The 27,529-nt window shown below is 41.7% G+C and overlaps 2 protein-coding genes across 2 annotated transcripts in view; both read right to left on the bottom strand.

Moving 5' to 3' along the window:
• Positions 1 to 126: 126 nt before the first annotated feature.
• LOC102786954 (schwannomin-interacting protein 1) lies at positions 127 to 10,472 on the bottom strand. The gene is made up of 7 exons (XM_087837858.1): positions 10,066 to 10,472; positions 7,945 to 8,202; positions 7,686 to 7,810; positions 5,322 to 5,439; positions 5,056 to 5,181; positions 1,907 to 2,024; positions 127 to 1,822 (listed from the first exon to the last, which is right to left on the bottom strand). Exons 2-7 carry the CDS (start codon positions 8,200 to 8,202, stop codon positions 1,722 to 1,724), a joined length of 846 nt encoding a protein of 281 aa, XP_087693984.1. The 5' UTR covers positions 10,066 to 10,472; the 3' UTR covers positions 127 to 1,721.
• A 5,874-nt stretch (positions 10,473 to 16,346) lies between these two features.
• Positions 16,347 to 27,529, bottom strand: part of ache (acetylcholinesterase (Yt blood group)) — a 35,851-nt gene continuing 24,668 nt past the window's right edge. The window contains exons 8-9 of the mRNA XM_087837859.1: positions 27,270 to 27,439; positions 16,347 to 20,041 (exon numbers count right to left, since the gene is read on the bottom strand). Coding sequence (XP_087693985.1) covers positions 19,920 to 20,041; positions 27,270 to 27,439 — 292 coding nt within the window. The 3' untranslated portion in view covers positions 16,347 to 19,919. The remainder of the gene's footprint in view (positions 20,042 to 27,269; positions 27,440 to 27,529) is intronic.

Genomic DNA, 27,529 nt, shown 5'->3' on the forward strand with positions numbered 1-27,529 from the left:
CTGTGAAAAGTGCTTTATAAACAACCTACAGTTGTCACCATCCCAGTTGTTGATCCTTCGTCTTTGGTCTTGTCCACAGCGGAGAAATTGATTCTGTGCACAGGTTTGGAAACTGAGGAGACCAACTTTATTTTATAATTACTAATTTTATTTCTTGGCCATTATAAATGCCCACACTGATAGCACATAGCTATATAAAAATAGCTAATATTGGTCGATAACATCAACCAGAAGATTGAAACTAGATTCTAATCTTGTTGGGATACTGTGACTTCAAAAAAAAGTGTTAACGTCTTCAACATTTACCATCTGTCCTGCTGAGGAAACGACAGGCTTTAATCCACATAATCTCAGTACAAATCAGCAGAATGGATACTGACTGTGAAAAGCATCACAGTAGACTGGAGGGGCAGCGGGGAGTGGACCTCCTTTTCCACTTAAAGCATCTCAAAAACTCAGAATGAAACAAACGCTTGTGTTGCTGACCGTGGTAACAATTATTCTAATTAGTTTTAATTTTTTCAGGTTTTGATGTGCTTTGTTTAAACTTTAAATAAATAAATGATTTTTTTTAAAGATGGCATTGCACTCCAAGAGAACATTTCAATAACAGTGATCTCCATTTCAACACCTGGTATATTGTAAGACACTGATGGTTTACAAATAAACGTGTACTGTTCATATTTACATTCAACTTTTAAAAAGTTTGCTGTTTTTAAACTTGATATCAGCAGCTCATCAGGAATGAGATGAAATACTTTCACTGTGACCAAAAACAAACAAAAAATAGTAAATTACAATTTACAGGTTAGTCAATTCAACAAGTTAAAAAGTGTCAAAATTCGGATTAATACTAAAGATATCATTTTGTTGTACAAAAGAGCACATTTCATTTATTTACCAACATCAATTAAAAAGTGTAGACAGAAAAGCACGAATAAAAATAAGACTTTGTCAGGATCATAAGACTATATCGAAACAGAGCAAATAACAGATGTTAATGAGCTTTTCCATATTGGTCCCTATTTCACTGCAGAGTTAAGAGTTTAAGTCTCACTCGCCAGATGGATATTTTACACAGGACTGCTGGTAGGCTTCTTACTATCTCACTATTATGCAGAAATGACTGTTTCTACTGTATCTGTGGGAGAAATGATGTAAAGTACAAGTAGGATTCTCAAGTTAATAAATGAACATAACAGAAACATAATGCAATAGAATCTGGTGCTAAAACTATTGTTTTTAATAAAAACAACCCCTTTTTTTGAATTGTGCATGACCCTCCTCATCATTTAGCCTGCACAGACACTGATCTGGGTTCAGTGCTTGCAGCTTGAAGGCGGATGATCTAAGAGCACTTTCCAGAGAGACGGGAATTCCAGTAACACTCGTGAAACCTTTCACCTTTCCACGTGGATCACAATCATTTCCACAAACAGACAAAACCAAACCTGGATGTCATATTTCCCCCTCATGCTTCTACCTTTGAGGTTTTGACCTTATGGACGTCTTTAGCGGGTCAGAGTTTCCCTTACACACCTAAAAACACAGAACATTAAAAAAGTCCCAGTATTTATAGAGACTAACACCTCACAGTGATCGACCAGTCCGACCAACAGCAGCAGGGAAAGTCTCAGATGTCGTGGAGAACTTTGTGGAGTTGCCCTAATAATGTTTAAGTCATAACCACTCCTCCCAGCTGCTCACACGTGGACGTGATGTCACAGTGACGTTAGATCCTGTACCTCCAGCAGCATGGCGTCCTGCTCCGTCCTCAGCTGGTCTCGGACCTGCAGGCGACCCACCAGCTCTGAGCTCAGATCTAACACGGATAAAAAAAACATTAAAATTCACTCAAAGAAAACTGCTTTTATTTTTAAACGACGTGACTAAGGTTATGTAGTACCTTGTATAGCCTGGCTGAGAGACGCACAGAGAGCATTCAGCTCCTTGATAGTGAAACCCTGCAGATCGCTGTGCTCCAAATGTCTCCTCTGGATTACAGGATCACTCCGCGCTGTGGTCTGAGAGCAGAGTTTGACCGTTTACACGTCTTTTAATGAAACAATTCATGATTAACAGCTAAACAAAGAAAAACAAAAATATCACTGCACATATTCACGACCCCCCCCCCCCCCCACAGACAAACAACATGTCAAAATCTGACAACAAGCAAATCAGTGTTGACCCTTGATCATAAGTTTAACATCTGTATTTAATTATATTTTATTTATACGACAGTGCCAAATCACAATAACAGTTGCCTTAATGCACTTTACATTGTAAGGTGAAGAAGTCGTCCTGTGAGCAAGCGCTTTGGTGACAGTGGGAGGGAAAAACCTCCGTCACACCCAGGCTCAGGGAGGGCGCCATCTGCTGGGAGGAGGAAGACAGGGCCGTTCCTTTCATTTTATTCCTCCTGATTAACCAGATTCCCAACATATGGGGAAATTGACCGGGCTGTACTTGGGGCCATAAAATGAAAGCTGTCATCCAAAAACCCACAAATGTTGGATGGTTTCCTTAGCAAAACACACAGTGACCCTCTACTCTTTAGTCCATATGTGCCACATATCTGTATGTGGCCATGGGCCCACCCTCTGCTGGAGCCTCCACGCTGCATTTCTCTGTGGGATGTTGGGATGTTTGTGCAAGAACCTGGTGTCACCGAGTCTCTTGGTTTTGTTGAGAACTTTCATGCTTACAGGATTTGTTCTCTCTGATGTTCTAAAAGACAGAATTATTTCTTCCTCCTCCTCCTGTGGAAAATCAGTGCAAACTACTGGCTCAGACTCTCCTACAGCTGATTCTAACAGAAGCCAGGAAGAGCAGCCCCCACGTGCTCCACCAGCATGACACCCATCGACCTGAGGATGGCAGCAGATTTCTACTGCCCTCCCAGTCACAACCCTGTCAGCTTTGTCAGCCCAGACGTTGCTAATAGCCCATAACTGTGGATTGTGGTATGTGGAGCTCAACATCATCAGAAGAAGTTGTAAAATTAAAAAGAGAAGACAACTTAGAATTGATAGAGTCATCAATAAAGCTCCTGCTCCTGATGCAGACTTGGGGAAAAGACGCTGAGCTGCAACACACATTCAAATAGACCAACCGTCAATGAAAACAACTTCGATTGTGTCCAAATGGTGAAGGGAAACTCCATAAGTGATGGCCAATTTAATAGCAGAAGTTATGAAGTTAAGAAGAAGTTAGGATCCGATGTGCACAGAGAAATGAGCAGTCTGTGGTTCTGTGAGACTGACGCTGCCACGTCTCAGAGATGCCTTATCATGGTTTAAATCTTATCTTTCAGAGAGGTCACTCTCTATCACTATGGGGCAATATTCCTCCTCCTCGGCTCCTTTTCTCTGTGGTGTGCCCCAGGGGTCTGTTTTGGGCCCTATGCTATTCTCTCTGTACATGTTGCCCTTGGGATCTATTTTCCAAAGATATAATATTTCTTTCCATTGTTATGCCGATGACATTCAAATTTATTTCCCTTTGAGTTTGAATGTCACAGATCCATTGCATACATTGTTTAATTGTCTTCATGATGTGAGAACCTGGCTATCTCAAAACTCTCTAATTGAATGACAGTAAAACTGAGGTTATTGTCTTTGACAGCCATATTCCATTGAACCAACTAACTGTTACCCTTGGCCCACTTGCTAGCTACCTCTCCAACGTTGTAAGAGACCTTGGGGTACTCCTGGATAGCTCGTTCAAATTAGAGAAACAAGTATCTACTGTGGTTAAATCCGGTTTCTATCAGCTACGTCAAATTTCTAAAGTTAAGCCTTTCCTCTCCCCCAAGGACCTTGAAAAGCTTATTCATGCATTCATTACCTCTAGACTGGACTATTGTAACTCCCTCTATTTAGGCCTCCCCCACCCCTCTCTTCACCGGCTGCAATTAGTACAGAACGCTGCTGCACGTCTTTTATCGGGTGCCAGAATGCATGACCATATGACTCCAGTTTTAGCCAAGTTACACTGGCTCCCTGTGAAATTTCGCATTGATTTTAAAATTCTTTTATTCACTTCATTTGTATAACCCCGTAAAAGCACTAAGATCTTCTAACCAGATGCTCTTAATGCAACCTAAGTCTAGGTTGAAAACCAGAGGCGACCGTGCCTTTGCTATTGCAGCTCCTAGATTGTGGAACAACCTCCCTATTGCCATTCGCTCTTCTGAGACTGTTCAGTCTTTTAAATCTCGTTTAAAGACCCATCTTTTTACTCTGGCTTTGATGTAAGATAGTTTGATTATCATTTGGTTGGTTTCTATGTTTGTCTCGTCTTGCGTTGTATTTGTCTTATTTTATTTTATTTTTTATTTATTTATTCATTTTTTTTTTAAATTTGTGAAGCACTTTGATCAAAACTGTTGTTTTTAAATGTGCTATATAAATAAATTTTGATTGATTGATTGATTGAGATGAACATAATATCAGGCTTCTCTGCACAGAACAACTCATTTAAGACTTGTTGGCAGTTTAGTGTTGAGGCCCACGGGGGCAGGTGGAGAGGGGCCTGGAGTCCCGACTTTGGGGTAAGCTGCACGGCAAATCCTACCATGATGAGCCGTGGCTTTCCACGCTTTCACATGACTGCCCAAGGTGGCAAACACAAAGATCCACTTCTTCTCTCCAAGGCTGACGAAGCAGCGCAAGAAACCCGGCTCTCTTCCCGCACTTCCACCAATGAGGCCTCCGAATCAAAAACGAGATGACCGGCAAGAGGGGAAGTAGCACCCGGAAGTATACCGGGAGCTGCGCTCCAGCAACCGCTGGAAAAACAACCTCAATACGTTGACAGAAAATTATCCATAGCAGATTTAATCACCAATAATGCACGGCGGTCAAACATCCGAAGAGAGATGATGCCGGACAAAACTGTAGCCACAACGCGGAAACACACAAACAAAGGTGAGAGATAAAAGCGTCTCAACCACTCCCAGCATGCATTGCAGGGAGCAGAGGACAGATTCCTATAACTGGAACTCTCTTATATGAAATAAACACAGTTTGTTCCACCTTTGAATATTTGACTCACCAAAGACTTGTGGTCGGTCCTCAGTCGGTCTCGCAGGTTCTTCAGAGTGTTCCTGAAGCCTCTCGACTTTTGTTTCTCTGGTTTGCTTGAAGGCTGAGGATCCTTGTGAATCTGAACACTTCCTCTCTTCAGCAGAAAACAGACGGGAAATCTGAGCACGCTTATGAAATGAGGCGATGCGACAGTGCTGCTACTTCTTCAGCTCTGCATCACATTTTGCAACTACATATTAACTGATTTCTGCTGTGTTGTACATGAAGTGTTACCCATGAGCTGCTTTCTTTCTTTCTAACATCTCCTTTCTTCTTCTCCTCTTCCTCCTCCTCTTCTTCACTTTCACTGTTGTTGATGAAGCAGAGCTGGAGATTCATCCGTGTCTGCAGGCTGAGGGTTAGACAACAGTTAGTGGACCATCATGAACACATCTGACATCACAGCCGAGGTGGTGAAGAGTCACCCGGCAGGTTTCCATCAAAGCAAAGTCAGAACATTAGAAAATCAGGACATGTTAGTTTCAGTTATTAAACTGAATCCTATTCACTTATTAATGACCAGAGGATGTCGCATACAGACAGCTTAAAGAAGCACAATCGTGTGCTACAGTCAGGTTTATTTTCCTGCAGCACCAAAAAAATGGTTGCAGAGCTTAGCATCTAGCTAGCAGCACAAAAGAGGAGCGAACATAAAAGGAGTAAGATTTTTTTAAGTGTGGGGTGATTCCAAATGCAACATTTCTATCAGCTAAACAAAAATAATCAACACACAATCTGTGTGTGCAGTTTGTGTTGATGAGCTGCGACAGAAAAAGCTGACGTCACTCAGAGATGAGAAAGATAAAGACAGGATATGTGAATGCGAATATAAACAATAGGTTTTTTTTTCCAGTAATTACATAAACAAACACAATTGTGTCTGAGAGTCAAATTGAGTCACTTAAAATCCAGTGAACTGTTCAAGTTTGTCAGAAAACTGCTTACTGACTTTATTTAAGGGATAATTTTAAGGCAATATAAAGGCTTATTTTGTAAACTGACAGAAATCACTTTAATAAACAACAGAACCTAAATCTAAAAAATAGAATCTGTTATGGACATTTTACATGTTACATTTTTTTTTTTTTATAAATACAGGTAAAATAATATCTTGTTTCAACCAACAGCTGACTGCTCCGTGGGATTTGATAAACTGCACATTTAAGGCTTGTTCTCATGTTTTCAAATAATAATTTCCATAATTTCATTGAACATGTAGTGACAATAGAAGCTATTCTATTCCATTTTATTCTAAACCACATGTTGTGTTTGTGACATTATTTTTTTCATGCTGCAAATCAAACTGAGGCAGACTAACGGTGTCATTTACAGACTGCATGAAATCCTCTGCAGGTTAGTTTGCTGTAATGTGATGGACGTGTGTGTGACTGGTGCACAGTAGCCATCGAGTATAAAGGCAGCATGAACAGTGTGGAGGATGGAAGAGCAACTCATGAAACATCTGCTCACATCTGGCTGAATTCTAGGGGTGGGGGAAAAATCGATACTGTGTAGTATGGTGATATTTTGTTTGCTAATAATGTATGGATACAGGGACAGCAGAAATCGATATTTTGTTACAAAAAAGGTTTTTGTGCTCTGACTTCAGAGCATGTTGATCCTTTTTCTGAGCAAGAATCCTGACATTCCTTCACTGTCCAAATGTGTTTAACTTTTTTGGCAGCAATAAACATGACAGTTTACTTATTTTAATTTAAGACATGTTTTATTTTAATTAAGTTTAAAACTTTTTTATTTAATGTAAAATTATATTTGGTTTTAATTTACTTTCAAATTCTTCAGTTGCTGAAGGGGCTGCATAGTTTTCACAAACTGCATAGTTCAGAATAGCTATAATTGTACCAGATGGTTGATTCAGTTAAGTTGGACTAGACTGTAATACAAACCGTTCAGTTTGTCAACAATAAAACTGAAATGAGAGAAAGACTGAGTGTGAGACTTTGATATTAGAGAAAATGAATATTGATAAAGTTTACCTTTATGTACAGAATCTGAATATCGCAAAATATTTTTAAAAATTGCAATAATATCGTATCGTGCGTTAAGTATTGTGATAATATCGTATCGTGAGTTGTATGGTGATTCCCACCTCTAGTGAATTCAGATGCATAAATCTGCAAAGAGCAGCAGGTCTGATCAGAACCTGTAGATTAAGAAAATCTGTTGGAGCTCACTTTAGAAATTACTGTGAGCGGTGCTTCGTTTCCCCACACGAGCCATCAAAGCTCATTTTAGGGAGTTCCCCACTTTAACCTGCCCTGTACTCACTTTCCTGTTCAGAGGTAAAGTCTCCCTCTCCAACGTGACCAAACGAAAACTTAACTTTTGTTGTTAATAAATTCCTTCATGTTTGTCAGGTCGGTCATGCCGTATGAGGAAAGCATGGTTGCAGCTCATACTGCATCAGAATCTCCACCTAAAAGATTTTGACTGTGTGTAAACTGGACCTTGCAACAGATGCGAGCAGACTGCAATGACCACACACTGAGACACACACGATCAACACAAATGACATAATGATGGACAAACACGGTGCGTTAACAGACATCCAGTAAGAAATAAGAGGCGCGCCCGTACCGAGAGGTCAGTGCGAGCACGTGACTATTGCAGGCGTCGTCTCCGTCCTCCCAGCTCTCCGTTCTCTTCCCTCGCTCCTCTTTCCAGCTGACTGGGGCTCCTCCTTGCTCCAGAGAAAGGCCAGTCTGACAAGCACAGCAACCACATGTTAAAACCATTTTAACATCGGTAAACATTACTGAACAGTCTGATCAGAGTGAATCGTCAGAGTCAGTGTGTACACAAACATCTTTCAGCAAGACAGAACAACATCTCTGACCTTTAACCTCTTCTCCTTCTTCTCTTCTTCCTGCTTCTCAAGCTCGGCAATACGCAGGCTCAGGGCCTCCCAGTGCATGATGGGAAGACCTAGATTGTCCTCGCCGTAGCGTTCCTGCCAGACCAGCGCTGCCCCCACCAAGTCTTCATCGTCTTCCTCGACCTTGTCTTTGTCGTCGTCACACTTGCCGTAATCATCTGCTTCGTTGCTCTCCTTCTCATCCCGGTGTTGTCTCAGTCGTTCCTTCTCTCCCTCCATCTGGAAGCAGGGAAGCACTGGGTGAAAAATGCTCGCAGCTTTACATCAGACTGCTTCAATCACATCCTGATGAATGAAATATTCATCTTCACTGGGATAAAGATTGTTTTATCCCAGTGAAGATTGCATGTAGTCACAATTATAAAACTCTACCATAGTTTGCCTTTTGTGGCGTCTCTTTCTGACCCAACCAGCCAATCACATGTCCAACCACAACCAGATGGCCCCTCCCCTTCCTGAGCCTCGTCCTGCCAGAGGTGTCTTCCTGTTAAAATGCAGTTTTTCCTTCTTACTGTCACCAAGTGCTTCTTCATAGATCATCTGATTGTTAGATCATAGGCTGCACAATGAGGCACTGAGGAAGGCCTATCATCAACACATTAACCTATAATTTGGATTCAGGAGACAGACACTATCTCTACTTTTAAGATTAGGCTTCAAACTTTCCTTTTTGCTAAAGCATATAGTTAGGGCTGGACCAGGTGACCCTGAATCCTCCCTTAGTTATGCTGCAATAGATGTAGGCTGCCGGGGGATTCCCATGATGCATTGAGTTTTTCCTTTCCAGTCACCTTTCTCACTCACTATGTGTTAATAGACCTCTCTGTATTGAATCATATCTGTTATTAACCTCTGTCTCTCTTCCACAGCATGTCTTTATCCTGTCTTCCTTCTCTCACCCCAACCGGTCGCAGCAGATGGCCCCGCCCCTCCCTGAGCCTGGTTCTGCTGGAGGTTTCTTCCTGTTAAAAGGGAGTTTTTCCTTCCCACTGTCGCCAAAGTGCTGCTCATAGGGGGTCATATGATTGTTGGGCTTTTCTCTGTATCTATGAAGCGCCTTGAGGCGACTTTTGTTGTGATTTGGCGCTATATAAATAAAATTGAATTGAACAGTCTGCAATCAACAGACAACTTCATGACAGGAAGTACAGAAGCTTTATGACGAGGTGGGACCCACTGGTTACACTGGAGGATGGGAAGCCTAGGGAACGCCAGAACGTGCCCAGCTCTGGAAAAAATTATTGTAAGTGGACAGAGGAGGCGAAAATGAACATGCACCAGAATGTTGGGAGCACATTGGTGTAGCTCACAGACTGAGCAAACACAGCTACAAGGCTCAGTGCAGCAGCCTGAGGCTTTGCTGGGCGTCTTCTAACATTCGCTCTCTCCTTCCTGTCACCTCTTCACTGTGTTATGGAATAAACAACAGGAAAATGCAGTGTTTGGTACTATCTATGAGTGCTATTCCTTAAGCAGTATTTGACTGCAGAAGATTAAAGAAAAACTAATTAAAATCACGTTCATTTGTCCATTTACTTTGGATCCTCTGCCGGGAATCCTACATTATTAGTGAAATACTTTTTTAAACCATTTGAACTCAATCACACATTGATTGTTTGATTTCAGATCTACGGTGTTATGAACAGAAACAAGTTTAAAATAAACGTGAATCGAGCTAATCGTATGACCGGTATGAGCAGTTAAATATTCAAAAGTCGGGACTTTTTAAAAAAAGGAAAACGTAAGAAAAAGAAACAGGACGTTTTCTGATGAGCACCGAAACACTCACACTGTGCAGCCACCGGAAAACAAGACAACCTGTCACATGTGGGAAGAAGTTTGTTTAAATAAATAAATAAAACAGATTAAATAAACAGCAGTATCGTGAGGCACAGCTGAATTACAGAAACCTCCCGGAGCAGGGCCCGACTCTGAATGTCCTCAGGGTTAACTGGAGGAACTTCCACAGCCTAGCTTGAAGCTTCGGCCCTTCCTCTGAAACTTTTCCCCCGCGTGGATTCAAAGTTTGGCGGAAACATCAGACCACTTCACCGTGTCAGGCCCACTGCGATTCTAACTCACCGCTTTTTCGAAATAAAGGCGGCTCTGCTGCTTTCACGGACGGAGAAGTTCTTCGGAGATTTGCCACATAGCTCAGCTCCGTCCTCGGCTCCTCCTCGTCATCTTTCCCCTTCCCTCTCTTTCCATTAGCAACTTTCTGCCTTTTCACCGAGAACTCCTCGTTGTGTCCACAGCTTCCTCCTCCCCACTCTGCTCTCACTCAGCTCACGTTATTAACTTCTGGTTTATTTCATGCCATACATCCACTTTCTCCCGGTCCAAACCCACGAACAAAGGAATCCCTTGAGAAACTTTCCTGCAGAGGTCCACTTTGGAATTAGGGGTTTACTTCCTGTCGATGCCTTCAAAATAAGTGTGCACGCAGCCAAAGGTGGGAGGAGGAGACAAGCTACAGCTGGCGCTGTGAGTGGGCGTTAAAACCACTCTGTTTCTTATTTCTCCTTCTAAAATATCTTTGTAGAATCTAAGGAGCTTGCAAAGAAAAGTGTCTGGACTTCTTTAAGTTGCTTGAAGACGTTTCACCTTCATCCAAGAAGCTTCTTCAGTTCTAAGGTCAAATGGTGGAGAGTCCCAGATATAAACCTAGTGGGAGTTTCCCCCCAATGATCCTCTAATTACATGAGCCAAGGTGTGGAACTGGGTGTGGGTCCCAATCAGCCAGAGTTTCGGGTGAGCTCTTTGTGTAACCTGGCCCCACCTTATCACCAGGATGTGAGTGGGCGTTAAGGCGTCTGGGGAGGGATCTAAAAACTGGATTATAGATGGCAGAGAGTTGGTGTCGTAAACCACCGCCTCTGTTCAAAGATGGTCGCTCACAGTGGACATAGATGCTTCCTTCACTCCTCTTTCAAACCATCTGTCCTCTCTGTCCAAAATGTGAACATTGGCATCCTCGAAAGAGTGACCTTTGACCTTTAGATGCAGATGGACTGCTGAGTCTTGTCCTGTGGAGGTGGCTCTTCTGTGTTGTGCCATGCGATTGTGAGGTGGCTGTTTGGTCTCTCCAATGTAGAGGTCTGGGCATTCCTCGCTGCACTGTACAGCAAACACCACATTGTTAAGTTTGTGTTTTGGCGTTTTGTCTTTGGGGTGAACCAGTTTTTGTCTGAGTGTGTTGCTGGGTCTGAAGTACACCGGGATGTCATGCTTGGAGAAAACTCTCCTGAGTTTCTCTGATACACCGGCTACATAGGGGATGACAATGTTGTTGCGCCTGTCCTTCTTATCCTCCCTCGCTGGTGTCTGATCTTCTTTTCTGTGCCTCTTTGCTGACTTTATGAACGCCCATCTTATAAAAAAGGTAAAAGAATCAAAACTAAACTCAGGCAAAGAACTGTGAACTTGACAAAACAACCCCCCCCCCCCCCCCCCCCCAAAAAAAACATAACTGACCTAAGCAGAAAACGACACACAGGGGTGTATATAACAGCTGATCAGACCACTATGACACAACATGGGGGTAACTAAACAAAGCAAAATCATAAACCACAAAAACAATGCAGTAAAGTCCAGTTTGTTAATAAACTAAAAACCAAACAAGAAATTATAAACCACTAAACCCTAAACTCAAATATTTAATTAAATACAAAAGCTTTATTTAACTAAAGAAAATACACATTCTCCCCCTTCAGCAGGAAGTGGTGGTGCGATCCAATCAGCCCCCTAACTGCTTTAAACCCTGGCTGCCACCTTCTGTCTGGCAGCTCCCAGGGCTCATTACAGGTGAAGGAAACGAAGATTAGACAAACCCAAGAATAAGAAATGAATTGGTATCAATACATAGATAAACTAAATGTGCTTACAAATAGAGCAAATATATCCAAACCAATCAATACACTTACTGCAAACTAAAGTGTGTTATTTAAATCAAAAATGACGAATACATAAGAGTTACTGACTTTTAGAGGTTGGCCATGGCTTTGGCCATCACAGTAACACAGAGACACACAAGTATTCACATCCACACCTAGGACCAATTTAGAACTGCAAGGTAACCTAATCTCCATTCATGTCTTTGGACTGTAGGAGGAAGCCAGAGTGCTCCAGAGAAAACCCTCGCAAGATGGGGGAGAACATGCAAACTCCATAGAAGGCCCAGTCAGCTAATGGGTTTGTACTCTGGACCCTCTTGATGCACGTTCAATCATTCAGGTAAGCAAATCTACAAACACTGATTCTGTTCATCTGGATGTTTTCAGTGGGAGAAACGTCTCAGGACCTTCTTGCTGTGATGGGACAGTGCTAAGCACCACAATCAGTTACTGCTAACATTTTGGTAAGCCTTGATTAATTCCATTGAATCGTAAGAATAGCTTCATCTGTGTGAAAACTAAACGTGGATCCTGTGTTTTGCAGGAAGGTGAATAATAGGCCATTTTATTATGGGCTCTGACAGTGGACTCATCTCTGTGCTAGTCCTCAGCACTGTTGACTTAGTATTTTATTACAGAGATTAGGCCATACCTACAAATTAAAGGTTGGTTGCTGCAGTGGTTTAAATCATATCTACCTGATGGAGACCAGTTTGTTAATGGAAACACACTCCACAGCGTTCCAGTTCTGTTTACAGTATACACATTTCCCTCAGGCAATATGAAGGCATGGCATACATGTTCATTAATGTGAAAGCGCCATACCACATAGCAGTTATTTAAACTGCATTAATGTCTAAACCTGGATGGGCTCTAATTTTGTGCTTCTAAATTCAGGTCAAACTGAGGTTTTTGTACTGGACCCTAAAAATCTTGCAAATATAATATCTAACCAGATGCCTGCTTTCAGCCATCCAGGTCATGGTGGTCTAAGGAGCTTGGAAATAAAAGTGTCTGGACTTCTTTGAGGTTTTTGAAGACGTTTCACCTCTCATCCAAAAAGCTTCTTTAGCTCTACGAGCAATTGGTGGAGAGTCCCAGACTTTAAGCCCTATGGGAGTGTCCCTAAGAGGGTCGTGGACCCCCTGTTGATCCTCTGTTTTTTGTTTTGTTCCCCTCCCTCAGCCTGGTTCTGCCAGATGATTCTTCATGTTACAATCGAGTTTTGCTTTTCTCCAAGTGTTTGCTCAAAAGAGGTTGTTGGTGTTGTCTCTGGATCATTGTTGGCCTCACAATAGGAAGCACATTGAATGGACTGCTGTTGTTATTTGGTGCTGTAAAAATTAAATTGAATTGAATCTGAGGATTAGGACAGTAAGTGATTATTGTATCTCATTGGCTAATAAGCCCGTGTTTTCAGTGTGTGGCAGCACACAGTGGCACACTGACCAATCACGGTTGAGGTTGTCACAGCTGAATGTTTTTAAGACGCTTTATGACATTACAGTAGAACTTTGGGATAAACTCACAGTGCATGGCCTCACCTGATGGGCTGCCTCGCGCCCTGGAAATGGTAAAATTGTTGTGAGAGGAGCTCTTTGCTAATAATAGTAGATCATCTTTATTCTTAATCAAAGATATAATCAAAGTATAAGTCTGATGAATATGTTAAATTGAGTAAATGACTGTTCGAATGCATTTCATGTGTGTAGACATGATCCAGCTTTGAGAGCAGGGATATACATCGACTGGTAAATATAGAGTTTCGCTTTTACGCTCAGCTCTTTGTTCACCACGATAGACCGGTAGAGCATCCATATCGCTGCATCCGCATCACCTGCTGCCTCTGTGCCAGAACTTGTATGAAGCACACTTTATGATATCAGCAGCGAACAGATGAGGAACAATAACAACATATGTTTTTCCTCCTTTTGCTCCTCCTCCAGATGGTGTCTCCCAAAGCAGCTATTAATCAGATAGAAAACAGTAGTTTTAGTGGCTTATCGACAACTAAAACTACTGTTAATCTATCTGAATATGACCTAAATTTACCATTTAGGTCATATTTGTAAATATTGTTTTTCTTATTCAGTCTTTTTTTTCCCTCCGTTACATATGAGCTGCTATTATACTATCCTGCTATACTACAGCGTAGTATTTGATCACATGGAACCTTGAAAAAACAGCAGAAGGTAAGTTTCCTCATATTTGAGGCTGATTTATGTGAATTATTTTGGTTTAAGAAAGTAAGACGCCGGGTTTGCTGCCCTCTGCTGGTGCTGCCGACATCAAAGAACCGAAAGAAAATTACTGGATTGTTTTCAGTGCTCTCTAAGATTTGCTGCATCAGATTTCCCTGAACATTCCTGTTCGCTTTAAATGCGTGAGTGAATGAATAATTCAGGATGTGTAGAAAAATTCTGCTGTTCATCACAAACTCAATCAAACACATTTGTTATTTCGGTCTTATCTGGATGAATGTACTTTATTATTTAGAAAAGTCGACTCCTGTGTTTTTGTCACAATTTCACAGCATCTCATGTTTACAAACTGTCACTTTTAATCCAGCAGACCCACCGAGGCAGTTAATCCACGTCCTGATTGTGCCCAGTGGAACTCCATTTTCCATATTTCCGCTCCAGAAAGCTTTGACGTTTTTGTTAGTGTCATTATTTTGTGTGTGCCAGTTTTAAACTTTATTAGTTCTCATTTGGTTCAGTCCCACACGGTTTAAAGTGATAATTCAAAACTAATTTCTTGTTTAACGGATTATTGTTTGAAAACAGCATCACAGAAATGTTTACCTTATCCTGTGCTGCTCTATGATAAACCTGGTGGCTCAACTACTCACAAGGTTCAGAGTGAGGCTGGTTTTCATTAGGGAGACGCTGAGCGGTCAGTATTAAACTATATGTTCATATATTTCAGCAGATGACAGAGTAGCTGTGAAACGTTTGCACACACATCGCCAATCATTTGAAACCATGTATTTGCATTCACACATTCATTATTAACTTTGTGTGAATGACTTCAAGACTGATGTCTTTATTGTCACAATAACTGATGGATTTTATTCTCATTTCTAGGCAACAGATATTCAAATACTGTTGGAGCAGCAAGGCTGGCTCAGTGTTTTGCATCACCTAAAATCGTATTAGAACAGGTCACCCAGATTAAATTACTTGGTGTTACCATAAACCACCACCTTTCATGGTCTCAGCACATCAACTCTGTTATTAAGAAAATGGGACAGGGCATAGCTATAGCTAGGAAATGCTCTTTTTATGTTACTTCTTCAATTATGAAAGATGTCATTAATGCACTAGTATTATCTCATCTAGAGTACTGCTCAATCATTTGGTCAGCAGCTAATAAGACAGATCTGAACAGACTTCAGTTAGTCCAAAATAGGGCGGCCAGATTAGTGTTAAGCTGTTCATATTATACAGATATTGTAAAAAAAAATGCACGATAAACTTTCTTGGCTTTCTGCACAAGCTAAATTATACTATGGCTTACTTGTATTTTTAAAGAAAGCAATACTGGTAAACACACCACACTTTTTTTATGCTCAGTTACAGTATCCAGATGAAATACATAATCATGCTACACGATTCTCAACTAACCACAATTTAGTAACTCCTCGAGTTAAAAGTAACTTTTTGAAAAACTCTGTTATATTTAGAGCATCTTTTCAGTGGAATAAGTTGCCTTATGCAATTAGAGAATTGGCTTCTATTCATAATTTTAAAAATCACCTAAAAGCCTATTTAAGCAGTTTTTAATCTATTTGTAAAAATTGTAAGAGGGTAATGTCAATTGTATGGAAATTGTATATTTTGTTTGAGTGTTTTTTTTTTTTATAATTTTTAATATTTACATTTTCAGAATTGTAAAACCTTATTGTGGATGTAAGAGCCAAATTATGTGGACATTTTGCTAACAACTCATTGTGTAACATTTTATTTGGTGGTATTTGATGGTTTGGGCCCCAGGAAGACTAGCAACCACTGTTGTGGAAGCTAATGGGGTTCCTTATAAATAAACAAACAAATAAACAAACCTAAACCAGGGGTGGGCAACTCCAGGCCTTGAGGGCCGGTGTCCCTGCAGGTTTTAGATGTGTCCTTGAACCAACACAGCTGATTTAAATGGCTAAATTAGCTCCTCAACATGTCCTGAAGTTCTCCAGAGGCCTGGTAACGAACTAATCATGTGATTCAGGTGTGTTGACCCAAAGTGAGATCTAAAACCTGCAGGACACCAGCCCTCGAGGCCTGGAATTGCCCACCCCTGACCTAAACTATTAAAAGTTGAGAGATAATCAAACGACTGAAATGTTTGGTAGTTGTGTGTCTGTTTCAGTGCTGCAGACTAAAAATCTTCACACGGGACACTTCTTATAGTCCAGACCGAGACTAAAACTTGTGTGTCTGTCGGTACGTGCTGAGATTCAATAAAAAACTTGAGATCGACAGCAGGCTCCCTTTATTTCTGTTGCTATAGCTTAATAAAGTCAGCGTTCGTCATACACAGAGACATACTGGGAAGCTACAGAAGCCTTCAACACTTACAGTACTAGTGACTGAAACAAACAACGACGAGGCAGAGGACTGAAAAGGAGTCAAACAAACAGTTTATACAAGAAAATAGTCATCGGCACTCATATTAAGTTCATACTTTGAATAAATATTGCTTTTAAAATGACTCTGTCCCTCATCGTTGCCGTTTTATCACGTTTTATTTTCACTGCGTTAAATATCAAATATATTCCTTTACTGATGCATTTCTGTTATTGCTAACATCAAACGTACCTTACATGAGATACTGGATAATAGGCTTGTTGAAAGTACAAATTTCACAGAATATAACAGTCAGAGTTTGGTAGGATATACTGCAGATGATGGGCTTCTGGACATGCACAAGGACTCGATAGAAGTGGCTTAAGCAGGATCTCTCTGTCCGAGAGGAGCTGGAGGGAGGAGGTGTCAGTCACATGGCCTTTCAAACATGCACTCTTTACTGGTATTTTACACATGTACAATACTTTTTTTTGTCATATTTAGTTCTTTTTAAAGCTAGACTACACGACTGAGCCACAAACAGGAGCTTTACATGCCAACGGGGACACTGTGCTGGGGCGGCCAACAGCTAATCAGAGCGTCGCTTCAGCTCCCTCACAATACTCAAATGGAAATGTAAGAAAGGCTGACAGAAGTACAGTGATAACACACACATACATACACAGTGATATGGGTGGTAGTGACTCATAACTCAGGCAGAGTTGCCCCAAAGTCTTGCACGATTATACTTTTAATGTAGAATATAATAGATTTGAATGCAAATATTACTTTAATAGATATTCACAAGTTATTTAATGTGCAGAAAATATGGATGAATAACAACCTGCCAGCTGAACGAGCTCGTATCACAGGTCTTGTGTAAACAAGACAACTGGATGTAAAGTGAATCATTTACTGCTAAACTAATGCTCTGCAGACACAATGATAACTCATGAGTAGGGATGCACCGATACCGATATCGGGGCCGATACTGTAAAATGTGTGTGTACTCATACTCGTAAGAGTTAACCGATACCATGAACTGATACCAACTTATTTCATTAATCAGAGGGTGGCTTGTCATTTCTGTTGTAGTTTTTAGATTGGCCACTAGGGGGCCAATTATTATTTCATTTATTATTTATTTTATAATTTTTTATATTTTATTATTTATTTAATAATAATTATTTTGTTTGTTTGTTTACAATATGGACACTCTGCAATAATTTAAAAGTTTATTTTATTCTCAAACCTAATTTGTATTTATTTTATTCCAAACAGAAGTGTTTATTTATTATTCTGAAAGCTCGAGACAGTGCCAATAGTTCAGTGATATTTTGTAAAATTACAATGTGGACACTCTGCAATAATTTAACAGAAGTGCTTATTTTTCACTTTAAATTTTTTTGTGGTCATTTTTATTGAGATTTTATTTTTTATCGGCAGGGAATATAATACAACCTGTCTTCCAATTAATTGTATTTGTGTGTGTGTGTGTGGTAGAAGTATCGTTTTTTGTACTCTGTATCGGCAAGTACTCAGATCCAAGTATCGGTATCGTATCGGTTTGAAAAAATTGGTATCGTTGCATCCCTACTCATGAGGCAACATATCTTAACAAAGATAAGGGGATCAAACGGTGTCTGGATCCTACTCAAACAAGGTTGTAATCTGACTAAACTGTCTTGATTCTTCAGTATAACATGCTCACAACACAGGGAACGATGCAGGCTCCGACTTCTTTGTGCATAAGATATGCAAATATAAGATTATCGTCATTAAGTAAGAGTAAGAGGCGGCTTGGGTCACCTAAGCACCCGGAAACGGGAAAATTGTGAGCATCAAGTTAACGGTTAAAAGTTAAAGTTTCTTGATTTTCTTTCAAATGCAGGTGAATGCTGCTACACACGAGTGTTTACAACCAAATCACAGGATCGAACTGTATGTAATGGATGTAACAAAATGCACATCTGAGTTTTCAAATGATCAGTGCATATCTGTATTTGTGACATAGGAGTGCATTTCTCTGTCATTTTCCCATCACTTCTCCACCTCTGCATTCAGCAGGTCCTGTTGGCTAGCAGGCCAGAGGCTGAGCCAGTACTCTGTCACATTATCCTGCAGCTGAGTGAATTACTCTACCTCCATTAGACTAACAACAAAGCAGGAGCACCAAGGAAGGGGGATGGGAGAGGGAGCAGAACGCACGGGAGGATGGGGGGAGTGATGTAACAGAGCCGACAAGAAAGGAGGGACCGATACGGCAGATGATGAATAAGGAATAACTAAAAGGAGGGAGCGAAAGGAAACAAACGAGGAATGGAAAAGGCCTAACATAAAAGTGAGAAACAGGAAGGGAGAGGCGGGAATAATGGATAAAGGAAGAGTAAGAAAGAAATGAGGGTGGGTGGAGGTTTATTAGAGATGAAGATGACGACTAGAGTGGAGAGGACAGTAAAAGGGAAGATGGAGAGAGGGACTGGATGAAGGGTTGTTGTGGTGGAAGACAAACAGAATGAGTGACAGAAAAAAGGAGGAAAAGAAAGATCGAGCTCACACATGAGTGGCACACGGGATCCCTGTGAAGGACACTGGGTGGCCACGCACACATGCACAACTCAGTGCAGTTGTGCAGAAGAATTGACCCTCACAGGAAGGCCGAACATTTAGAAGAATTGAGCACCGACGCGCTTCAACAGACAGGCGATGCTCAAGAGGACCCATCAACATCAACGGGACTCGTTTCTGTTTCCATTCAACTGTGAAACTGAGCGAACTTGTAATATAATGCGAGTTAGGCACCAGTCAGTTGGTCTGAACGTAATATACTATCTACATCTCACATCAAACTAGAATACAGCAGTTTTAACATCGAGTAAAATGTGAGGAATCGGATATTTTCACACACAGCAACAGTTAGATAAATGCAAAATAGTATATGGCTTACCACAGGAGAAACACTCAAACAAAGCAAGACCAGTACAGGTAATGGGAGTAGTGGTTGTAACAGTATTAATAAAAATAACTAAATAAATAAAAGAGAAACGAAACAGTGATGAGACCAAAAATACAACTGATATGTTGGAAAGAAGAAATCCCCAGAAAGCAAAAAAAGACGAGTGAGGTTACAGTAAATCCGTAGTGGAGCAGTGTGACGGGTCAGTTAAGTTATCTGAGTCAAACTGGGCGGTTTCTGAGACGCACACATAGTTACGCACACACATTCGAGGTAATGACGCATCTTTACTCCTCCAATGACAAGTTTTACTCCACAGCCCTTAAGTTCCACAGACACACAGATAAAAAAACAAAACAATAAATATTATAAATAATATAAATAAATGACAACAGTGCCTCTGCTTGTGTATGCTGTGAACCAAAAGAACCACAAAAAGATGTCAGCCTTCACTCAGGAACTATGGAGGAAAACAGCCACGGCTCGCTCGCCGCTCTTCTCTCCGTCGTCTCCTCGCCGAGACGTTCAGAGGTCAGTGCAGCGCTCCTGCTTGCTGTAGTGGTCAAACTGACTCTTCCAGTGCATCATGTAGGAAGACCAGCGGTGAAACTCCACCTTCCACTGACGTTCTGCCTCATCTATGTTGTCTGAGAGAAGAAACAGAGACAGGACAGCAAAAACGGTTAGCAGTTGAGCTTGAAGTAGGGCTGCCACGATTTGTCGACTAGTCATGATTCGTTGATGGTTTTAATAGTCGATCCGTCGTTTGAAGCTTTGTAAGATCACAAAAGACGCAGGAATAAGTAGTAGGATTTAAGAGTGTAATAACGGACTGAAACAGCAGATGGCAGCACTGCATGTACAAGGATGCCAGCTGCCGTTAAACCCCGAAGAAGAAGAAGAAGCAGTGTCTGGTATCGGAGCTGTGTCCAAATTCAGGAACCGCATTTGTAGGCCAATTACGTTACAGTGACGCAAGGAAGGCTCTCCAAATTCAAAAACTCCTCCAAATGCGTCCTTCATTTCCCCAGATTTGAAGGATGGGTCAGGTGAATCCTTCGTGGCCAACCTATCCCAGAATTCATAGCGCGGCCCAGCCAATTGCAGTTTCTAACAATGGTGGCAGCTACTTAGTTTTAATGTTACTCTTATTATTCTTTCTGGGTCACAAAATAAACTTTTAAGATATTGTCAGGCAAGAATGTAGCTGTGTAAACCTCAAATATCTGCTCGGTTTATCAAGACATCACATATTTGCAAAAGTTCTCCGGTGTTACCCACCAGCTCGATAACTAGAGGGTTCAAGGCTCACTAGAGCCGGTGAGAACACCGGACTCCCGGCACATTGTTTTCAGTGGTCTTTCGCCACTCAGGTTAAACATATATAAGTCACTTAGATAACTTTAAAATGTTATTGTTTGGCTTTTTTCAGTATTTTATTTGTTCCTGAGTAAATCGGTTTGGCTGAGATTAAAGTTATAGGCCCTGTCTCAATATGCGTACTTGTGCGTTCTCGTGATACGTCATCAGTCGGAGACCAAGTACTGCTCCAGTTCAAAGTACGCATCAAGCTGAGAATGTGAAAAATTCCCAGATGTGTTCTCGCTCCGCCCGTGCGCTCTCTGCAAGTCTGGTCTCGCCTAGAACGCGAGCACGGGCTCGCGTACTTAGAATTGAGAAAGGGCCATAGTTTTCACACAGCTGAATAAACGTCAAACAGAAAACTGATTAAACAGAAGTGTGAGACCGTCAAGAGTTTAGCAATAAGCTGGACGTGTTACGTCCAATGGATGATCTGATTAGTCGACTATCAAAACAATCGTTTGTGGCAGCCCCGGCTTGCAGGCTATACCTGCATTAGAATTTCATACACATACATTGTTGATGTCACTGATTGTTCTTTATGTTTCGGTAAGATTACAGCAAGTTGGTTGAGAAAAGGATGGTGGATGTGGAATATTTTGGTGTTGTTCATTAAAATACTGGTGACAGAAGAATGAGCCCAGGGGGCTTCGGCCTAACCACGAGTTGAATGATGTCACACCAGGCACACAGCGACTCTTCATTAAGAGTGACCAGGGGTAACTTCTTTTCCTCTTCAGTCCAGTGTATATAGCTCCTAATCACAACAACAGCCTCCTCAAGGCACTTTATATTGTAAGGTAAAGACTCTGTCATGATCCAGGTGAGCGTCTGGTGTTTTTATACTACCTGCTTGTGCCTTCTGGGCGGAGCCTTGCCGTCTCACCTGTTTCTACTCACCTGATTTCCATTAACGGCGATCAGCGAGGCTCTTTGTAAGGACCAGCATTGCCATCATTTCTTCGCCAGTTCGTCAGCTCATGGTGGTAACCAGACCTTATTGTTTTAGATCTTTATGTGTACGCGCTGTGCTTAACTTGATCTCCTTGAGCCTTCAGTTACTCTGCCACGACTCGACACCTTACTTACCTGGACACTGTTCTCCCAGGTAAAACCCACTGTAAACCTCTGCAACCTGCCTTGTGGAAATTAAACTACTTACAGCTCCCACCTGCCTGCCCTGCTACCTACCATCATTTTTGGATTCCTGGAAACAAAAGGTTGGAACCTCACTCGATCTCACACCTCTTGGACGCTTACCTGGCTAGCCTCCCCCAGATTCCCATACTACAAATTCAGTATTTACCTTTCCCCAGCATAGCTCCATCCCCGCTTTGCATCTAATCTCTAGTTCCCGGGACCCTTCCCCCTTCTTTTCCGGGGAACTGGGCCGGTGCCAGGGTTTTCCTATTAAACTGTTCAGAGGAAGTACACATCCTTTGAGGACCTGGTCTCTCTCTCTCCCTCAGAATCGACATAAAGCTGAGAGAGAGGCCAAAAAGCTCATTTCTAATTTCCATGTCTGCTATTCCACTTCCACTTCACTTCCACTTCAGCTACCACTTTGTCATCCTCTAAACCTCCCCCTGAACCCATGCAGATTGGTCACTTACTGGCTCTATCTGGAAGAGAGAGAAAGGCGCTTTTTATTAAGTGTTTATTAAGGAGCATCCAATCATTTCCTCACGAACTGACCGGTTCGACCAAATGATTCCACCTGCTGTTAATTTCAGGGATCTGGGTGGGCGGATCCCTGACTAACTCCAAGCCCTGTTTGGTATTACCAATGACACGTACTTTTAATCATAATATTCATTGCCTTCATGCCCTCGTCGACTCTGGGTCGGAGCAGAACCTAATCGACACAGAGCTGGCCAAACAGTTAAAACTGCTGTTCGTTCCACTTGACCCACCCATACTCACCCCTACACTCAATAATCAGGTTTTTGCAGTAACCACTCCACAAACCAAACCTGTGTGCATAGTCACATCTGGAAACAATTGGGAACACTCATTCTTTACCTTATCCTCCCCTGAAACACCTCTAATACTCAGTTATCTATGGCTACGAAGGATTACAGGTTGAGTTTATTCTCCCTCACAAACTGTCTAACCTCAGCTCTACCCTCAGGAACCCCTGCAACAGCTCCTGTAGTCTCTTCTCCACTGGATCTCTTCTCTATTCTCCAGGAATATCAAGACCTTCAGGAGGTCTTCAGTAAGACTAAAGCACTTTCCATTCCACCCCACAGGCCTTGTTACTGCACCATTGACCTCCTTCCCAGTGCCCTGTTGCCTTCTAGCAGACTTGTCTTGGCCCGAGAGGAAGGCAACGGAGAAATATATCCAAGAGTCCTTGGATCATCATCCACCCGCCTCCTTCCCCGGTAGGTGCAGGTTTTTTCTTCTTTGCCAAGAAGGATAAGACACAGTAGCTGTATAAACTGTAGATATTTGAATGAGATCACTGTACCCTCTGCCCTTGAACCCATTCATGGGGCCACCATCTTCAGTAAACGTATTATTTACGCAATGCATACCATCTGCTCTGCATCCGAGAGGGAAACGAATGGAGGACTGCATTCAATACAACCCTAGGATATTTTGAGCATCTTGTTATGCCATTTGGCTTCACTAATGCCCTTGGAGTCTCCAGGCATTAGTAAACAATGTGTCGAGGGATTTCCTGAATATTTTTGTATTTGTCAACCTAAACGACATTCCGATTTCTCCAGAGGAGCAGAGTCCATGTCTGTTCAGTACTGCAACGCCTCCTGGAAAACCGGTTATTTGTCAAAGCAGAAAAATGTGAGTTTGACTGTTCCTTAGTTATCTCGGTTATATCCTGGCAGGAGGACAGGATCGCCACGGTGACCACTGACCGTGCAAAGATTCAAGCCGTAAGCAAATGGCCCACTTCCTCATCAAAGAAACAGCTACAGCGGTTCCTCAGGTTCACCAACTTCTACCATCGCTTTATTCGGAATTACAGTCCGGTAGCTGCACAAGTCACCCCAAAGTCAGCGTCAGCACCGGATACATCCACGCAATCCAATGATCAGCTGGACAGGGTTAATCAAGAACTGGAATCAACTCTTTGCTGTGTCACCACACAAAACCCGGCAACCTGGTCTTAATATCTCCCTTGAGTTTAGTTTGCGCATAATTTACTTACCTCGTCTGCAACTGGTCTCTCGCCCTCTGAAGCTTCCCTAGGTTAGCAATCACCCCTGTTCCCGGAAGCCAAAGTTGATCTCACTGTTCCTTCCAAAACCACTTACAACGCTGTTGGCGCATTTGGACCCTAACTTGGGAGGCAGTGCTAAGGGCCATCGATCAACAGGGTTGTCGATCGGACACTGACTCCCAAGTATGTACCAGGACAAAATGTATTGCTTACTGCCAAAGACATTCCCCTCAAATCACTCTCTTCCACATCATTCCAGGCTACATTGGACTATATCAATTAGAAACCATCATCAGTCCCACCACAATTAATCCTAGACTCCTACATCCATGTGCATACATCCCATATTCCACATCTCTCATCAAACCTGTGCACTCTGTTCCTCTGTCCTTTCCTCAGTATAGCTCCTTCCCCACCTCGCATCTAATCTCACTCTCCATCTGTTTCAGTGCTTTTCCAGCAAAGATTCCCGCTATGTTTCAGTGTTCCACTATCTTGAATTCCTGTGCACTCAAAAGCTTGTAAAGACTTATCCCTGTCTCAATTATGTCTGCATTTGGGTCCAATTCCACCTACTGAATACAGATGGTCAGTTAGCTGTTTCACAGCTACTCTTGGATAATTAAGTCACCCAAACTCGATAACAACACTGTTTCATTTTAGATGTAAATCAAATACAATACAATACTATATTCCAAAAATTTGGGACACTGTGTAAAATCTAAATAAAAACAGAATGTAATGATTTCCAAATTTCATAAACCCATATTTTATTCACAATAGAACGCAGAAAACATATCAAATGCTTAAAATGAGAACATGAGTAACATTTTAGAAAGAAAAAATACGGTCATTTTAAATTTGATGACAGCAATGCATCTTGAAGTTGGGACAGGACCAAGTTTAAAGAGTTTATTTGCTCTAAATGCTGTACATACCCTTAGCATTGATAAAAGGTCTGTGTAACATACCAAATCCATGCTAAACAAACCAGATACCTCCTTAGGTCATGCAGGGTCCATGTTTTCCTACACGAATTTGAAATTTTGATTCACCTGACCACAGTTCTCCATGTTCCCCCAGACCATATTGGATTAGTTTTTCTATGGCAGAGGTTTAACCTGCATTTGTGGATGGTATGGTAAACTCCTTTTACATACTGTGATTTCTGGATAAATATCAGAATCATGTCTGTGTTTTTTAATGCAGTGCCGCCTGATCACTATCCAAGATTGATTTTCACATTGTCCCTCGTGCACAGATATTTCTCCCATGATCTTTTAAGGACATTATATACTGTAAGTAATAAGACATCCAAGTCTTTGCAATTTCACGTTGAGGACTATTAAGTCGACACTCTTCCACAATCTGTAGATGCAGCTTTCTGCAGACTGGCGAAGCTCCATTTCACTGTCACGTGACAGAAAAAGCTTGGAGAACACTGCCCGTCTTTACTTCTGAGAAATTCCGTCTGCCTTTTAATATCCAGTCATGTTACTGTCCTGGTGCCAGTTAACCTAATTAGTTGCAAAATGATCTTCAAGCTGTTCTATTTTTAGAAGCTCTTGCTTTCTAAGCCTTTAGAGTTAGTGTTTCCAACTTTTGATATGTATTGCTGCAATCAAATTCAAACAGAGCTAATGTTTTTCACAAAATAGAATATGTCTCTTTTTACTGTTTAGCAGCTAGAATCCTGTACCAGACATCCATGGGAGAGCTTTCCCCTCCCAAAGGTCCAGCAACTGCTCTCCTCAGAGTGTCGTTCAATACAGAGGGAATGAACTGGTCCATAAATAGCACTTTTTACTCTACTTGAGCCGTCAAAGTGCTTTAAACCACCAACTTTACTACCTTCTCAGCCACAGCCACCCCAATAGTTGATGCTACACAATGGTAAATGTGGCCCTCTCCCACTTTGTTATGATGTGTTGCTATCATCAATTTGAAAACTGCTTTATTGTCTTCTCTTCAGTTTGATAGAGTTTCTGTTTTCCATTGTGAATGACTAGGGGTTATGAGATTTTAATGTCGCTCCATTCTTCTCTTAAATTTACATTTTACACAATGTCCCAAATTTTCAAAAATTGGGGTTACATATAAAGATATGATGAAATAATTTCATGGTCTGAAATCAACACCACAAACAGTTTTCAAGGGGGGAGTCAACCATCTGATACCAATCAGGAGGAGCTGCATTTATTTAAGAAAAACAAAACAACGAACTGACACAAGCTGCTACATCCCACATAGCAAAATTGGTATTTCCCAGATCTGGCCCACATACTGCAAAGAATGACGGCCCTTTGGTGGCCCAGATCTGGTTTGCCAGAGGTGGCCCACACATGGGCCAGCACAAGGCCAGTTGCAGACACACTGGTGGTCCTGTGCTGGCCCAGAACAGTTTCAGCTCTGGCCCCAGATGTCAGCCTAATGTATACCTTAATAAAGACATGTAATAACAACATGTGCCGGAACATAATAGTGCAAAAGTAGCATGACGAAACTGTTGAGACAGTGAATGGACTGATTCTTATATAGCGCTTTTTTACTCTCCCAGATCACTCAAAGTACTCTATACAACATGCCACATTCACACACTTTCTCTAAACCGAGAGCTTCCTAATTGCATTCATTCACATTCACACTCTTGACATGCCGACTGGAGGAGCCAGGGATCGAACCACTAACCTTCCAATCAGTAGGTGACCTGCTCTACAGCCACCCAGTGGTAACCATGAGTAAACCCTTACTAGGTTTTGGATAAAGTGTACACTAACAAACCTGTCAAACCTGCATTTGAAACGTTGGCTACCATAGGAGTATAGTATTGCAACAAGGCATTTGGGTCTTCTAACTAAAATAGGAAAATAGGAACATAAATAGTGCCATCATTGGCAGACCTGGCTCCCATCTGGTTGACATACACCAGGTTATTACACCCTACCATGACACCAGTCAGTCAGAAGTGCCAGCTTGATGCCGAATCCGGGCCAGACCTGTTTCTATGAGCCTGGTTCACATAAACCAAACCACAATCGGGCCAGATGTAGCATGCCATCACATAAACAGTGCCATCTATGCCAGGCCTGGCCCATATCTGGATGACATACAACTTACCGTGCCAGAAGTCAGCCAGCAGTGCCGGCTTGACACTAGATCCGGGCCGGACCTGCTTGCTATGTGGGAAAGCTCCACTTTAGTTTAAAATAATTCTTGTATCATGCATCCAGTGAGAAGTGTCATAATTGTAAGTGGAACATAAGTGAAGACCTGCATTCAATACAGATTTCAAGTGTAGAGATGAAGTAATATTTAATAGTATTTACCAGTAATATTGAGAAGGCGTGGCAGGAAGCGATTCCAGAATGCGCACATCTGGTTTCGCAAACCTTTGTGAATCTTGAGTGATTCGGTGTTGAGGCCAACGTGTTTTTGCTCGCTGACGGTAAACACAGGCCAGCGTTTCCCTCTATCTCCCTGCGCGTCATTGGGATTTCTGATACAAACAGAACAAGAAAGGATATTACAATTACAACTAAATCAAACGAAAAAGCAGTAAAATGATCTCCAAACTAACTGTTAGATT

This window comes from Neolamprologus brichardi, chromosome 3 (genome assembly GCF_056152115.1).
Source record: "Neolamprologus brichardi isolate AB-2024 chromosome 3, ASM5615211v1, whole genome shotgun sequence".
Lineage (NCBI taxonomy): Eukaryota > Metazoa > Chordata > Actinopteri > Cichliformes > Cichlidae > Neolamprologus > Neolamprologus brichardi.